Source organism: Cervus elaphus, chromosome 18 (assembly GCF_910594005.1).
Source record: "Cervus elaphus chromosome 18, mCerEla1.1, whole genome shotgun sequence".
Taxonomy (NCBI): Eukaryota; Metazoa; Chordata; class Mammalia; order Artiodactyla; family Cervidae; genus Cervus; species Cervus elaphus.
In genome coordinates, this window is record NC_057832.1 from 16,190,510 (window position 1) to 16,206,151 (window position 15,642).

Here is a 15,642-nt window from a genome sequence, read left to right on the forward strand (position 1 = left end):
GCCACCATCCCATTCCTTCGGTCCACATGTCTTGGACACCTACTGGCTGCCGAGGCGGCAGGGAACAGACCCCAGAGGCACGCTTTCCCTGTAGGCGGGGCCAGGTGACGAGCGGGAGGTCAGGGACGGCGCCTCTTATGTGGGCTCGAAAATAGAGCCCAAATCCAGGAGGGACAGTCTCAGGGCCCGGGGTGTGGGCAGGATGCGGCAGAGCCCCCAGCCCAGCTCCTGGATGTCCAGGCCTCCCCGCCGGGGACACCACTTGGGCTGTGACATTCTAATTCTTTCTCTCCTCTCGCTCCATCCCATCCGCCTTCTAAGAGGCGGCTCCATCCCATCCGCCTTCTAAGAGGCGTAAACTCCCCCTCGTCTCACACAGGCCACCTGAGCCTCCCCCAGGCTGCACCCAGCTCTCCTCCAGCGCTCTTACATCCGAAGTGCCGCCCCAGACCTCGGCCCCTCCCGCTCCCCTACGTTTTGACCTGGGCCTCCGCCCCTGCTGAGCTGCCTTGGGGAAGCTCCATCCTCCCGAAGCCGCTTCCCAGCCCCTTCCCAGCCCACCCTTCCACTCTCCCCATGCAGCCTTGCTCACTCGGTCAGTTGTGTCCAGCTCTTTGGGACCTCATGGACTGTAGCCCATCAGGCTCCTCTGTCCACGGGATTTCCCAGGCAAGAATACGGGAGTGGGTGGCCATTTCCTTCTCCAGGGGGTTTTCCCAACCCAGGGATCGAACCTGCGTCTCCTACATTGCAGGTTGGTTCTTTATCACTCGTGCCACCTCTCCCCATCTTCCTTAAAGTCTTCCTCCCTCCCGGGGACTTCCATGCCACGCTTCTTTCCAGAAATTTCATCCGAATCAAACGGCTCACTCTTTGGCTCCACAGCCAGGGCCAGCCGGCAAGGGGGCAGCAGAGCCAGGGACGGAGTCCCTGCAGCCGGGTCCCCGCAGAGAGATGCTCCCCAGAGTGCCCAACTGTGGGGTCCTGTCAGCTGCCACTCAGGACACACACACACACATACACACACTACAGGCATTACACACAACGCACGCCAGCTTCAGTTTTCCCCCAGGAAGATTCCTAAGCCTCCGCCGTCCGGCCCCACCTTCTATACCAAAACCCAGGACAGGATGGTGTCCCACACAGCACAGTCTCCAGTCTAGTTTAATGCACCAACATGTCGTAGTGGTCTGCAAAGACCATGATTTCCAAATATTTGGCACTGACCTACAAAGCTGAGGTCAGAAAAAACTTAACATTTAGCTTTAAGTGGGCAGCAACGAAACTGTTACATCATTAGAGCCCCTCTTTTCAAAACTTAAAAGACTTTGAGAGGAGGCAAAATGATTTTTCTTTTCTGCCATGTCTCCTGTTTTGGGAAATTGAGGAAAATGAGGATTTGGGGCTCCTCTGGGCTTGGCTCCCAGAGTACTGCACAATGTGTCAACTACGACTAAGTAACTGCAACAGAGGCGAGCAGGACGTAAACGACACAGTCTGAGCTGCTCCTCAGAAGAGGACGGGAAACTCAGACACCCGCACCCTGGAGGAGCTCGGGCCTGGATGGTTTTCTCTGTGAGATTCTCACAGCGCACATCCCATCAGAGCGAGCCTGAGCTCAGCTGCAGCCAGGGCTCAGATGCTGCCAGATAATAATTCTCCTGAGCTCAAGCAGGGTTTCTCGGTTCAGAGGAGATGCATTGCACAGATAAAAACGACTTCCTCTAACTGCTGATTAGATAAGCGGGTGCAGCATCCGTACTCAGACGCCAGTGCCCCAGCTCCAATTAGACCCAAGCCCCACGGTTTTCCATCGTGAAAAGGGCTCTCCGGCATCTCTCACTCCCAGGCTGCAGGGAGGCGGTAATGCCCTCCACCCATCCTCAGCACTCTTCCCCTCCAGACTGGCTTGGTGGCCTGCCTAGAAATAAAGAGAGATCTGGCAGCAGAATCACCAGGGAAAAACATGAATCCTCTTACAATTTACACTCCAGTCCTGGAACTCACGATGGAGTGAAGGAATGTTTATTTCGCGTGAATGGACCAAAGAAGAACATTTATGTGTAGACACACTTAATCATTTTCCTGGATGCCAAAGGGAAGAAATCCAGATTTTTTTCTACTTTTTTTCTCTTTTCTATTTCTACCAGGGTAAATCAAATCATGGTCAAAGCCTTCCAAGTGAAGGACTCGAGGTGTGTGAATTCAGCTTCAAGAATGCTCTAAACCCCACACTGGAGGATGCGACCTGCAGGAAATGCTGGATGTCACCTCCCTCCCTCCTTGGGGGATGAGGTCATGGAAGTGAGCAGAGGTGAAGGAAGAACATTCTAGAACTTGGAGGGGCTTGCACAAACACACACCAGTGCCCCATATTTAGAGGCACCCACCCCTCATGTCTCCCTGAGCATTAGAATGACTACTACACAGGGTCATCCTGACCGTCTGTCCACGGAGCTGAGCCTTTTGGAAAGTCTTCCTCAACCACAAGTCTTTGGTCCTCTGCTAATTCAACCAGCCCCTCTGGCTGCTGTCAATCATCTCTCCCTTTCAGTCCCAGGGCATTGCTGTGCTTCTGCCCCTAGGTTTTCCCTGTGAGTCTAAGTGCTAAGCTTGCCAGGCATCTCTCTCAGGGTGTCGTTTGGTTTTCCGGCCCCGAACCTCTCTTCTCCACCCGGGCCTCTCCCTGTCTCCTCTGCTCCAGCCACTAAGCGTCCCTCCCCCTGCCCACCATCTACAGTCAAAGGGCGTGGGGGCTCCTACTCTATTCACAGCCTGATTTTCTGCTGGGATCAGCCAGCCTGCAGCCCGCCTCCACTCCAGAGCTGTGCTCACGGATAGCATCAGACAGCCAGAGGACCCCTGCTCAATTTAGGACAGGGCCACTCATACAAGCAAAGTGAGAGTCGCTCAGGCGTGTCTGGCTCTTTGCAACCCCATGGACTTCTCCAAGCCAGAATACTGGAGTGGGTAGCCGTTCCCTTCTCCAGGGGCTCTTCCCAACTCAGGGATGGAATCCAGGTCTCCCGCATTGCAGGCAGATTCTCTACCAGCTGAGCCACAAGGGAAGCCCCCACACAAGCAAAAGGAGAACAAAACAGTGATGGGCAAAAATCCATGCTGGAAGGAAGACAGAAATGTACAGGTTATTGAATAAAGGAGGAAAATAAGTTTTTTGGTCCTTTACTCACAGCACTCATCTGCTCTGTTAGACGCCAGTCTTGGCATCATTTCTATGTGAGACACTTTTAATCGCCCCTGGTCAACAGCTGCCAGAAGATCTCGAGGGCACCTGCCATGGATGACTGGGTAAATTTGGGGGTTGCTGTAGGAGGTCACTGGGTATATCCTCCTTTTTTAGCAGTTTCATACACAACCACTTCAGAGAGACGAGATTTCTCTCATTATTAAAGAGACCACTTCAGAAGAACAAGCTAGCATCTGATTGAATAGACTGTCCTGATGACTAAATACTAAATCTCTCAGGGCCAGGAAGTTCTCTCCTGTGTCTAACTTAAATCCTTCACATTGTACTTCAGATCCTTGCTTCCTCTTATTCAGACCCAGAAAAAAAGGAGCCCAATGAGGGTGACACCCTTGTCCTGACAAGGTTATTCCCCTGACACCTCTTTCCCATATCTTTTTTTTTTTTTTAATTCAGGAGCTCACCTTGGCACACAGTCCTACGGCAGCTCGTCAACACTGATGGAAGTCTTGAGGTACAAAACCATTCCTCTGCTTATGTCTGAGAACAACCCTCCACCAGTGAGACTCTTCTCCCCATCTTAAGGGGCCGGTTTCTGCTGTTTCCCAACAACTTGTTCAATACTCTCGTCTGTTCTCCTGGTTGAGGTCAGACTTGTCTAGAACTGGGAGTGAGGACTCTGAGTTTTTCAAAAGCATCCTTTGGGTTTTTTTCCCCCAAAACAGACACCTGGTGGTCTATTATCACCAAAGCCTTTCACACATTTTACATCTTTTACTCTCTCGCCACTTCTTGATGTTCCCACTGGAGGAGCCAGCACCCCCAACTTGATCTTGGGTCTCGGAGTGGCCAGCACCTCAGTCTCTCTCTTGGTCTTGCCCTCTCCTAACAGATTCCTCCCCATCTTCTTGGCTCTGTTTTCAGCTTGCCTGTTCTCTGGATCACTTTTGTTTCAATTAATAAATTCCTCTTCTATTCCTGGTTCTGCAAATCCTCTACATTCTCTTTCCTTCTCTCCAGGGAAGCGACAATAGACTCCTTTAAAAACCTTTAAGAGACCTTTTCCTGCCTCTGACTGTATTTTTGCTTTGTGTCTTTGTTGTTCTGGCTTCAGCAAAGCCTGTGTGCGTGTTTTCAGTTAACCCTGGAGACTCCCCCGTGAGCCGAGCTGAGTTCCGATGCTCTGGCCAGTTTGAAATGAGGGCGCCCGGCTCGGAGGTAAGAATCTGGAGGGGAGGGACCCGACTCCACCCTTCCCCGCCCAGGTGCAGGGTCTCCAGGGCCGGCCTCGCCCAGCCCTGCCCGGGCGCCTTCCCCAGGCCCGCCCTCTGCTGCGGAGCGGCTCCCGCTGCAGGGTGCGGGGCAGGGGAGGAGCCCTGCGCTGGGCGGGGCCGCTTAGGGAGGGGCCCTGCTTCCGGTTGTGGGTCCCAGGCCCGGGTTTCTTTGCCTTCTTCCCAGTGTGCTGAAGAAATACGCCTTCAAGTGCATTTCCTCTTCCTTTCAGCTACGAATCCCTTCCATCTTTTAAAGTCCTAATGCTATCAAGGGCTTCCCTGGTGGCTCAGTTGGTAAACAATCTGCCTGCAATGCCAGAGACCTGGGTTCAAACCCTGGGTTGGGAAGATTCCCCTGGAGAAGGAAATGGCCACACACTCCAGTATTCCTGCCCGGAGAATCCCCTGGACAGAGGCGCCTGGCGGGCTCGAGTCCATGGGGTCGCAAGATCGGGCACGACTGAACGACCAACCCACCAGCACCGCAATGCTATCAGCGTAACATCCTTCTTGCTCTCAGTGCTGCCCAGGCAGGCTTCACTGCCCCCGCGCTGGCTGACCCCCTTCAACAGCCAGAAGGCAGCGTTCCTAGGCTCAGCGCCGAGTGTGCAGGGCGGCCCGTTTCCCTGCTGCTTTTGGGTGCTCCCTAGTCTCCGGGGCTTCCCTGCCTTGCTCACCTGTCTCCACAAACCTCCCGGCCCCTCCCGCCATCTGTGCTTCTGACCTTTCTGCTTTCCCAGGAGTGACCCATCACCCCTCTGTCCCCTTCGCCCTCTTCCAAGCTGCCATTTACAAGCCAAGGAGAGATGGCTCTCAGGTGTTTGAAGTCTTCCAACTAACACTCAGCTGGTAGAAATCTGATGCTGAAAGGAGTGAGTAAGCGTGGTGTTGCAGGGCGGTGGGGAAGCGCAGAGAAGGGCCTGCAGATCCCAGACCACCCCGCCCCCGCCCCTCACCTGCCGGGCTCCACCAACCGCACCTGCAGGGCCTCCTTCAGGACGCAGACCGCCTCCCACCCAGAGAATGCAGCCTGGGAGCCAGGCACCAGGGCAGAGCTCCCACAGCCTGAAGTTCATGGGAGGAGATACATTTAGGCTGTGCGGGCATTTATAACAAAAGCTTGCTTGCCTGCACCAGGAGGACTGTTCACTCTCCAGGGACCAGCCCGACTTTCAGTTCTCCACTGGACGCCCCAGGTGACCATGGCTGTCAGCTGCGGGGATTTCAGGGCCTGGGGGGGGGGGTCTCCCCAGTTTCTCCATAGTGACCCTAGAGTCCTAACCCTGGTGTCTGTGCTCTCCACTCATTTAAATGGTTAGCCTGTGCCTATCCACATAATTTCTGCTGCTTGTCAGTCCCTGAGGTTACCTAAGTCTTTATCATGTATACACACCCTCAATGTCCTAATGTTTTTATTTAAATTTGATCTTTTAATTTATGTAAATGTGTCTTGAAAGGAAACTGCAGCAGTACAAGTGAATGACAAACCAGTATCTCTTGCAATAAACAGAAGACAATCTTAAACACAAATACATCAATTACAACAAGGCATGCTCTTCCGTGTCCTACCTTTGGGAAACCCCGAAAGGATGTGTGTAGAAAGAGTGCACACTCTTCCCCGTCTACTTGCCCACATACAGTAGCCACTATCTAACAGGCAAAAGGAATTCAGAAATGTCCTTGTTTTCTTGGTCCATCTACGTCAAAAGACTTTAGCCACTATCCCCGTTTGTTCAGCTAACTATATAGCTAAATTAAAAAAAAAAAAAAATACACCCACAGCCTATCTGGTTTCCAAGGCACATGAAAACACACAAAACACATTTCTGTTATCACATCAGGATGTCCTGCAGGAAAATAACTTGTGAGTTTCAGAACTTTAGACAAGTGCCCTCCTTGGCTGTGGGTCTTACAAGCTGATCTCTCCTGTCTGTCTGATCTCATTGCCACCTATGCACCCTTCATGACTCTCTCTGCTGCAAATAAGGGGCTCTCAGCTTCACAGTTTTTTCTTTATCAAATGCAAAAGAAAAGAGATATTCCAAGGAACTGCTGACTCACTGGCTGATGAGAATAGGGTATACTGGAATAAACACCAGTCTTTAGTCAGAAATGGTGTCTGCTTCTGACTCTGCTCTGTGACCCTGGCTAATTCCCTGAATGTCTCTGGGTCTCCGTTTTCCTAGAGAGGGTGGACTCAGACTTCTCACCATGGACTCCGTAGCCTGGGCAGGCCCCCCAGGGGAGCGACGGCAAATACCTCCACACCCACCCTTCTGCGGACAAGGTATGTGAATGTCTGCTAACGGAGATTATGTATTTTTCATTTTTAACATCGAAATGTTTTATTTATCCAATTTTCTACTTTCACTTAAACTGGACACTAGAGAAACAGAGAGGAGAGGGGTAACAGAAGGGCCAGGTTCGGCTCCTTCTACATCAAAGCTGTGAAAATAAACAGGAAGTGGATGCATCTCGCGTCTATGAGGACGTCGTACACTGCACACTGCTCGGAGCACAGGGGACCAGTGACGTGCCCGCCTTCGGGGGTGCTCCTCAGCTCGGCCACGCTGCACCCCACGTGGGGCTGAGCGCCCACACCACGGGGCCCCGCCCTGCATGCGTGCTCCCTTCCCGGGGGGGCCGAGGGGAAGCCACGGGTGACGGGACTCACACACGCTCATCGCGGTCTTTGGAAGGATGTAGACAGACAAGGGCGCTGGAGGCCTCGCGACGGCCTGGGAGTGAGGGGCGGGCGGACCACTTACCCAGTCCGCGCTCGCTCTTGGAGCTCTGCTGGCCTCCAGACGTGGTGGAGAGGTCTTCAGGGACAGGCATGGGCTCATCGCTGTCATCTGGGGTGTCACTCACCGGCGGGCTTTCCTTCCCTGAGGACATAAGCAAGAGCTGGAGTTTCTGGGGACCTGGTCACCCCTGAGAGCCGAGGTCACTGCAACCAGCCAGCGACATGGCTTGGCTTCGAGTTATGGACCGAGTTCATGCTTCTCTGTTGGGATTAGAACCTGCTTTCCTGTTTATAAAAGAATATCATTGCCACACCAAAACATGAGACAACGGAGATGTGAAAAATGCATAAATCACCTGGAAAGCACCACTGTTAAAATTGCGGTGTGTGTGTGTATATACACACACATGGACACTTATGTACTATGGATAATATGTGATGACATATCTTCTTGATCAAACTAAACTAGGTTTAGACATTCTCATGGCCTTGCTCCCATGACTTTTATCTGTGATGTCTGTATAACACTTCACTGCACGGGCACAGTAGGATTTATTTAAATCCCTTTTCTGCTTTTGAACCTAGATTGTGTTCAATCTTTTTTTTTTTTAATGATGAAACAACCCAGTGCCTTTGCCCATGTTCTTAAAAAGCACCACAGTATAAACCCTGGGGAGTTTTATGGCCCGGTCAAAAGGCATGCACGTTTTTAAGAGTCTTCACATGTCAGGCCAAATTTCACCTGTATGTTTGTTCCACCTTACCTTCCGACAAGCCTATTCACCACACCTCTGTATTAAGGTCACCAGACCGGGCATCCTGCTCACAGCAACACGTTCTGGGCCTGTTCACTTTCCAGAGCCAGAGGATATTTAACCAGCTGCCCAATTTGATTAACTCAGTGGGGTCAGAAAACTTGGAAGAAGGATAGACAAGAAATTCACACAACTCCCAGCCCGTGTGCACACTGAGTCTTCTACTAGGAATTCTTAGCTTCAAAATATTAAAACAAAACAGAACCCACGCAACTCCAGAAGTTCCTTCACCAAGTAGGATTGACCTATGAGATAGGGTTTTACGGGATGCCTTAATCTAGTAAGTTTCACGAGAAGCTCCAGAAATGGGAAACTCACTCCCACTCCTAGAAATTCAACACTGGGAAGCCAAGATGGGGGGAAATTGCTCCTTTTCTTTGAAATTGAAACCCCTGTACCTTCTAACATAGATGTAACCTAAAATTGGGTCAGGAGACAATAAACCCAGGCAGGGAAGAGCTAGTGAGGCCCCCAGCAGATGCAGAATAGCCCCTGAGCGCTGCTGTAGGCATGAGGAGCATCAAAGAAGGCTAGTGGGAAAGGGACTGGCGGGGATTGTGTGCTGCTGGCTGGGCTGCAAGCTGGCTTCGCTGACAAAGGATATTCCCACACAGAAGCCCAGGCCTGCAGGAAAGTGTACCCATGATGAAGAAAGCGTGCCTGGGAGACAGGGCGAGGCAGAGTGGGAAACTGTGTTGCGTGTTTGCATAAACCACCTGAAAGACCAACACAACCCTTCAGGGGACAGACAGGTGCAGTGGAAGCGTTCCCAACACAGGAGATGACCCTTCGGGGAATAAAACAGAAACTGCCAGGCACCACGGCCTCGGGGAAGAGTATAGCATTCTCTAGCGAACAGACATCACAGTTTCATATCCCAGCTTAGCTGAAATTACCTCAACTGGCATATTTTCAGAAAGAGCATTATTGGATATATTTGGATAGTCAATACAAGATGGAGAGTTAGAGAGGGGGCAGTGTGGTAGGAATTTCCCAAGGAAAAACTAAAAACCAGAGGGAAATTGATCGAAGTTCTCGCGTTACACTAAATGTGCATGACATCAGTTAATAATTTCATTGCCCTAAAATAGACGACTTCAAAAGGAGCAACGGCTGAAGACTCAGTGTTACTTTTCACCTACTTCACAAATGGGAAGAGCCCTGAATAGGGGTCTGCAGGAGGCCTACGAACCACCTGATGACTCTGTTTTTCCTTCTGATTTCCTAAAGTAATCATCTTCAAATCTTGAGGACTTTAGGGAGGTGGTCGGAGGACTCTTATTTGTTTTCTTTTTAGGTAAGAATAATCTTTTTAAAATTATTGACGTATTACTAGTTCGGTCGCTCAGTTGTGTCTGACTCTTTGCGACCCCATGAATCGCAGCACACCAGGCCTCCCTGTCCATCACCAACTCCAGGAGTTTACTCAAACTCATGTCCATCGTGTCGGTGATGCCATCCAGCCATCTCATCCTCTGTCATCCCCTTCTCCTCCTGCCCCCAATCCCTCCCAGCATCAGGGTCTTTTCAAATGAGTGATTCTTCACATCAGCTGGCCAAAGTATTAGAGCTTCAGCATCAGTCCTTCCAGTGAATATTCATGGTTGATTTCCTTTAGGATTGACTGGTTGGATCTCCTTGCAGTCCAAGGGACTCTCAAGAGTCTTCTCCAACATCACAGTTCAAAAGCATTAACTCTTCGGCACTCAGCTTTCTTTATAGTCCAACTCTCACATCCATACTACTGGTTTTTCCATGACTACTGGAAAAACCCATAGCTTTGACTAGATAGACCTTTGTTGGTAAGGTAATGCCTCTGATTTTTAATATTGACATAATGAATTATATTGACATTTAAAATTAATTAAATTATTTAATATATAATTGAGTAATTGTATTGGCATTTAATATTAATATTAAATACTGACATTAATATTGACATATAGTTGATTTATAATATTGTATTCGTTTCAGATGTGCAGCAAAGTGATTTACTTATATACACACACATACATTCTTTTACAAGTTCCTTTCCATTATTGGTTGTTACAAGGTACTGAATATAGTTCTCCATGCTACACAGTAGGGTCTTGTTGTTTATCCATTTTATGTACAGTAGCATGTACCTGTTCATCACAAACTCCTAATTTATCCCCACTTTTGGTAACTATGGGTTTCCCAGGTGGTTCAGTGGTGAAGAATCTGCCTGCCAATGCAGGAGATACGGGTTTGATCCCTGGGTCAGGAAGATCCGCTGGAGAAGGAAATGGCAACCCACTCCAGTACTCTTGCCTGAGAAATCTCAGGGACAGAGGAGCCTGGCGGGCTACCGTCCATGGGGTTGCAGAGAGTCGAACATGACTTATCGACCAAACAACACCACCACTTGGTGACTGTAAGTCTGTTTTCTCTGTCTGTGGGTCTGATTCTATCTTGTAAATAAGTTCATTTGTATCATTTTTTTTTATATTATACATATAAGTTATATCATATGATATTTATCTTCTCTGTCTGACTTCACTTCGGATGAAAATCTCTAGTTCTTACACAGAACTTTAATACACGAAACCTGTCTCCTAGGTAAAGTGGGGACACTGCAGGGTAAGGAGGCTGAAATGTCAGAGACCCAGACCACTTGCTTCTGTGAAGACCCCCAGGGAGCTCCCACAGAACTGACTCTGGGGACCCCAGCTTAACAAAGTGACAGGATCCTGAAAGATGCACAGTGCGGGGTGTGCATGCACACCTTTCTGATTAACCAGCTGCCATGGTGACAGGTGGAAGCAGAAGGTTGAGAAACTAAACGGCATTCCTGTATTTTTTTTCTTTTTTTTTATTCTGGGCTTCCTGAGGATAACTTTGGAGAACTCTGGGATCGATGTAGACAGTCAGGTATGCAGGACCATTGGGAGGGTCATAAAGAATTGGGACTTGTCCAGTGAAGGGCTGTCATCTCTGTTCAGTTCATGTGAAAATGCATCCAAGTCACTTTTCTTCAAATTTATCTGCTCCGTCTATTGGGAACAAGACCAACTAGAACTTGGTGAGATACTAGATGTGCTTCTGTCTGTCTGGTCCCCTGTGCTGAGCGACAGGCCAGCATCTCAGCACTTTTCGCTGCTTCATTCATGATGCAGAAAAAGGAATAATGGAACCAGTATGGACCATGGTTGAAAATACCCTGGGGTCAGGTCGATCAGTAGGAGCTCCCTGTGAAGATATGAGAGAATAAAGCGTAGCCCTGGCGTGTGCAGTGGAATCAGGTAAAAAGTCAGGGCTGTAAGAGAGTGAGTGAGACGGCCACCCACGTGCCTGCTGGAACGCAGCCTTGCCTTGCCGCCACTGTGACAGTTCCTAAGAGCTCATCTGATTTGCCTAAAAGCCCCCACATTTGAGCAGTGGCTGCTGAGATGTCAATCACTGGCTTGAGCCTCTGGACTCAGCAACCCTGGGATCCTCTGCCTGCTGGAGATGTCCACAGAGAACTTCCATCACTGTGTCAAAGTCCTCACGAGGAGCAAACATATCTCTGTGTTGATTTTAGGATTATTTAGAGTATGGCATCACCAACTCAATGGACATGAGCTTGAGCAAACTCCAGGAGACAGTGAAGAATAGGGCAGGCTGGCACGCTGCAGTCCACGGGGTCACAAAGAGTCGGGCACGACATAGCGACTGAACAGCAACAAGACCTATTTAGACCTACCCAGTTCACCATTTAAAATGCAAAGCCATGAAAAGATGATAAATGATAAGAAAATTAAGTTATTAAAGCAAGTCAGTGCACGGAGGATATCAGCGCACCGTGACTGGAAATCAGTTGACCCAGGGTACAGCTCCGGTTTGACCAACGGTAAGACAGATTCCACAGCCACTCACCTTTTTTACACTCTTTCTGCAGGAGTAAAGTGAGGTTAAAGAACATGATTTTGCCTTAGCTTAAAAGGCTGTTGTGAGAATAAAATAACAATGAGGGTGGAATCTAATATGCTAGATAAGCTCATGGTGTTATTTTGTAAATAACATCCTCTAGAAACAGGTATGCACAGTAGCAAGTGCCCATACGTCCAAGGGCATGGATAGCGTCCCACAAACATAAAGAACTGCAGACAGCGAGCATGCAAGGCTTTAAAGGAAGGACTTAGGAGGCGTGATGTCATTTTACTTAGAAAAATGAAAGAAACTTCTCACCAATTTCTGTTTAATCTACTTACTATGTTTCAAATAACGCTTTGCCTATGAGAAGTGTTCTGGGCAAATTAGATGAGAAAATTGTTTAATTAGCTTATCAACAGGAAGTAAATAATTCCTCAAGTAAATTATATTTCAACCAACAAAGTTCAGTGGTTCCTCATGTCCCTGGTGCATGAGTTTGTACTGTGTACAATTACGCAGGAAAACACAATTTCTGGGGGGTAAATAAAACTCAGATATAGACTGTCCACTCTACAGAACAGTGGGGAAGCTCCTACCCAACACCAGGTCTGGCTTTCATGGGACTTCTGATTGGTTATTGAAACGCTCTGAGTCTCAGGTCCCTGAGAATTGAAGATGCTGCCTGTATCTTCCTCACTGGGGACTTATAAAGTTGAAATGAGAAAAAATGTTTACGGTGGTGTTTGGTAAATTTAAAGCATTCAATCAGTGTGATTTACCATGATCGACATTTGCACTGACACATCGATATGGGTGAGCCTCATTTCCCAGGCAGGGGATGGATGTCTATAGAGCATATTTGTTGTTTCTCTGTTTCAACAAACATTATAGATGACCAGTAAGAAAACATTCAGTAGGGCCCCAGGAGCCTGAACATCACATAAGCTCAATCGGTTCCAGTCCCCCATTTTGCAGAGGACACACAGTGGTCCATGAGGCAAGGAGCACTGTCTCAGGTCCCAGAGATGGAGGCGGAGATGAGATGCTGATACAGGCCTCACAATTTCCGTTCTCCCACAGGCTGACTCTTCCCTTAGAGACCAAAACAAACAATAATTCACAGTACATAACCAATAATTTAGAATGAGTGCCAAAGAAGAGAGAAAGAACAAACAAACAAACAAAAAACTCAGCAAAAGAATGTATGAGATGGGCCCTAAAGGACAGGATGGCCTGCTTTAGACAGACTTTCCTCCAGGCCCGTTCAAAGGCATTCCCAGCTCTAGAAGATGTGAGAGGGCGCATATTTATCAAGTGCTTTTCATCTAGAAGACACTGTAAACCAGGGCTCAGTCCACATCCAGGATAAATTCCAGGGAAGAAAGAGCCAGGTAGTTTGAAAAAAAAGTTAGATACTAAGTATTTGTCTGTTTTTCAAGCGAGTATTTCACACAGATTAGGGGGACTCCTATGAAATTGCTGATATCGGAACTTTTTTTTCATCTATGATAATGGCAATTTCATAGGGTTTGACTTAAATCTGCTTTTCTTTTTTGGGAACAGGACACAACAAGAAATAGTTTCATGGGAAAAGGGGATGATTCAGAACATATTCCTCATATCTTACATCAAGAACATCAACTTCTGTTTTGCTAAATGCACATCCTCATAATACAACTAACTGCCACTTCCCTCCATTTTAGAAAAGAAAAAGGAAAACTGATATGACTGGGTGTTTATTGCAAAAACAGCAAAACATAGAAAAAGTATTCTTCAAATCTTTAGTGAAAACAGCACAACTCTTTAAATGCCCTAATCTCTGTTTAGAACATTCCAGGTTTAGCATAAACCAAAGGAATTATTGTGTAAAGGACTGGAAGCACCATTTCCTTTGCTAGGAGTATACAAAACTAAATTTTAGAACAAATCTTGAATCTTTTTCAGGCCAACTTTCACTCTCATCTCCACTCCCTGACACCTTTGTCTTCAAAGAGCCACTGTTCAAACTGAGTGTTTCACATAATGTTAAGGGCAAAAGGAATAGAAGAAAATGAGGCTTTTGTTATGTTTGTCACCAACACAGGGGATCAGAGTACTGACCCGCTGTTCCTCCTACTAAACTTTCTAGAGAGGCCAGCCTAGCGTCGGGCTTTCAGCTTTGTCTCTGGGACAACAGAGTCTGCGTGGATCCTCAGTGTATCATGTAAAACGTCACTCTAGAAGCTGCCTAAGAGGAAAGCAGCGAGTGGATGCAGAGGACCAGAGACAACGAAGGGGCCTCTTTGCACCTTCTGGGACATTTAACATCCAGCATTTCTGACCCTCTTATTGCCTCCAGCGTGGTCTACAATCTGAGGATGGGACCCTGCTTCCTCTGGCAGGACCCACCTCTCCTTCAGCTCAGGCTTCATCTACCAGCTGCTACCACATCCTGGTGAAGCCAAAGGACAGGCTTCAAAGGGCCAAAGTTTTGTTTTTTAATAGTTTTATTGTTGTCATTGTACTCAGATTTCAGAACAAAAGTATGTACTTGAGGGAAATGAATTCAAATAATACTGAAAGGGAGAAGATGAAAAACCAAAGTCCCCACTCTCTCCCCTAACCCATCCCTTCCTTCCACCCTCAATCTTTTAAGAGGAAGTACACATTTAAAATAATCACTCCAGATTTTCCTAAAGGGATATACAGGCACATGGAAAGTGTGTGTGTGTGCACACGAGCGTGTGTGATGTGTTTTCGTTTTAAAGGATGGATTCACACTTTGCAAACCATCCTGAGACACCTTCTTCTCATCTTTACATGCACCTTTGATGTCTTTCCACATGACTCTGTTCCTGTGGTCCTGCTTGCTCTTCGCTGTATGAACAAGGGCGTGGAGGGAACAAAGTTCTCTAGTGTCAGCATCAGGCTGCAGGGAGCATCCCTGGAGACTGCCCATGCCCATGGGAGAGCGTGTCTCCACAGCTGAATCCTCCAACACAGCTTTACTTTCTACAGATATGGCCAAGCATGCTGACTGATGTTCATGCCCATCAAGTGCCTACATCAAGGCCCATCAAGCGCCTACAAGCCACAGCCAAAAAGCCAGGTGCTGGCCTTTACCTCACAGCCTGGAGAGTCCAATGCAGACTCTCTAAATGACAGGAGTGGTCTGCAGCAGGCCATCTTCAGGTTGAGGAACTCAAATCCCTGGTCCTGCATGTCTCCTAAGCAGGCAGGCAGGGCTGCAGCCATGGTCTCAGCCCTGGGCTCCGTCACCAGAATGGACAGAGGCCCGGGGCCAGAATTGAGTCATAACTCAGAAATCGGTGGAGGCAGGCTGGCCACCCCCAGAGAACCACACGGGCCATTCTAGTACAGAGGCTACCCAGGACTGACCATGGTCCTGAGACCGGAAAATATAAAATACTGTGAACTCAACTGCTGCCAACATGTCCAAGTTCAGGGCTAACCACACGGGTATCCTAGGACCATGAGTATGGTGCTGGGCAGGTTTGGCTAGACTAGATGGAGGTCCACTCTCCCGGGCCTCACCCGGTGGGACAGTGTGATCTGACTGTGGGCCTCATCTCCCAGGACCGTCCCCAGCCCTGGGTCTCCCGGGATGGTAAGAGCTGTGTCCAGTATGGCTTGAAATAAACATATGATGATGGGAAGTGGTGTCTCCACACTTAGCAAGCATTTGGGATTATTCCCCAAACTTTGTTTTCCAGTCTGGTTTCTCCT

General features: G+C 48.5%; 1 protein-coding gene across 11 annotated transcripts in view; it reads right to left on the reverse strand.

Annotated features, from left to right (window-relative positions):
• The window catches only part of IKZF1 (IKAROS family zinc finger 1), a 96,385-nt gene that overhangs the window by 65,658 nt on the left and 15,085 nt on the right, over positions 1–15,642 (reverse strand). For all 11 annotated transcript variants that reach the window (XM_043872483.1, XM_043872482.1, XM_043872488.1 and 8 more), the window contains exon 3: positions 7,248–7,367. In XM_043872483.1, coding sequence (XP_043728418.1) covers positions 7,248–7,367 — 120 coding nt within the window. The remainder of the gene's footprint in view (positions 1–7,247; positions 7,368–15,642) is intronic.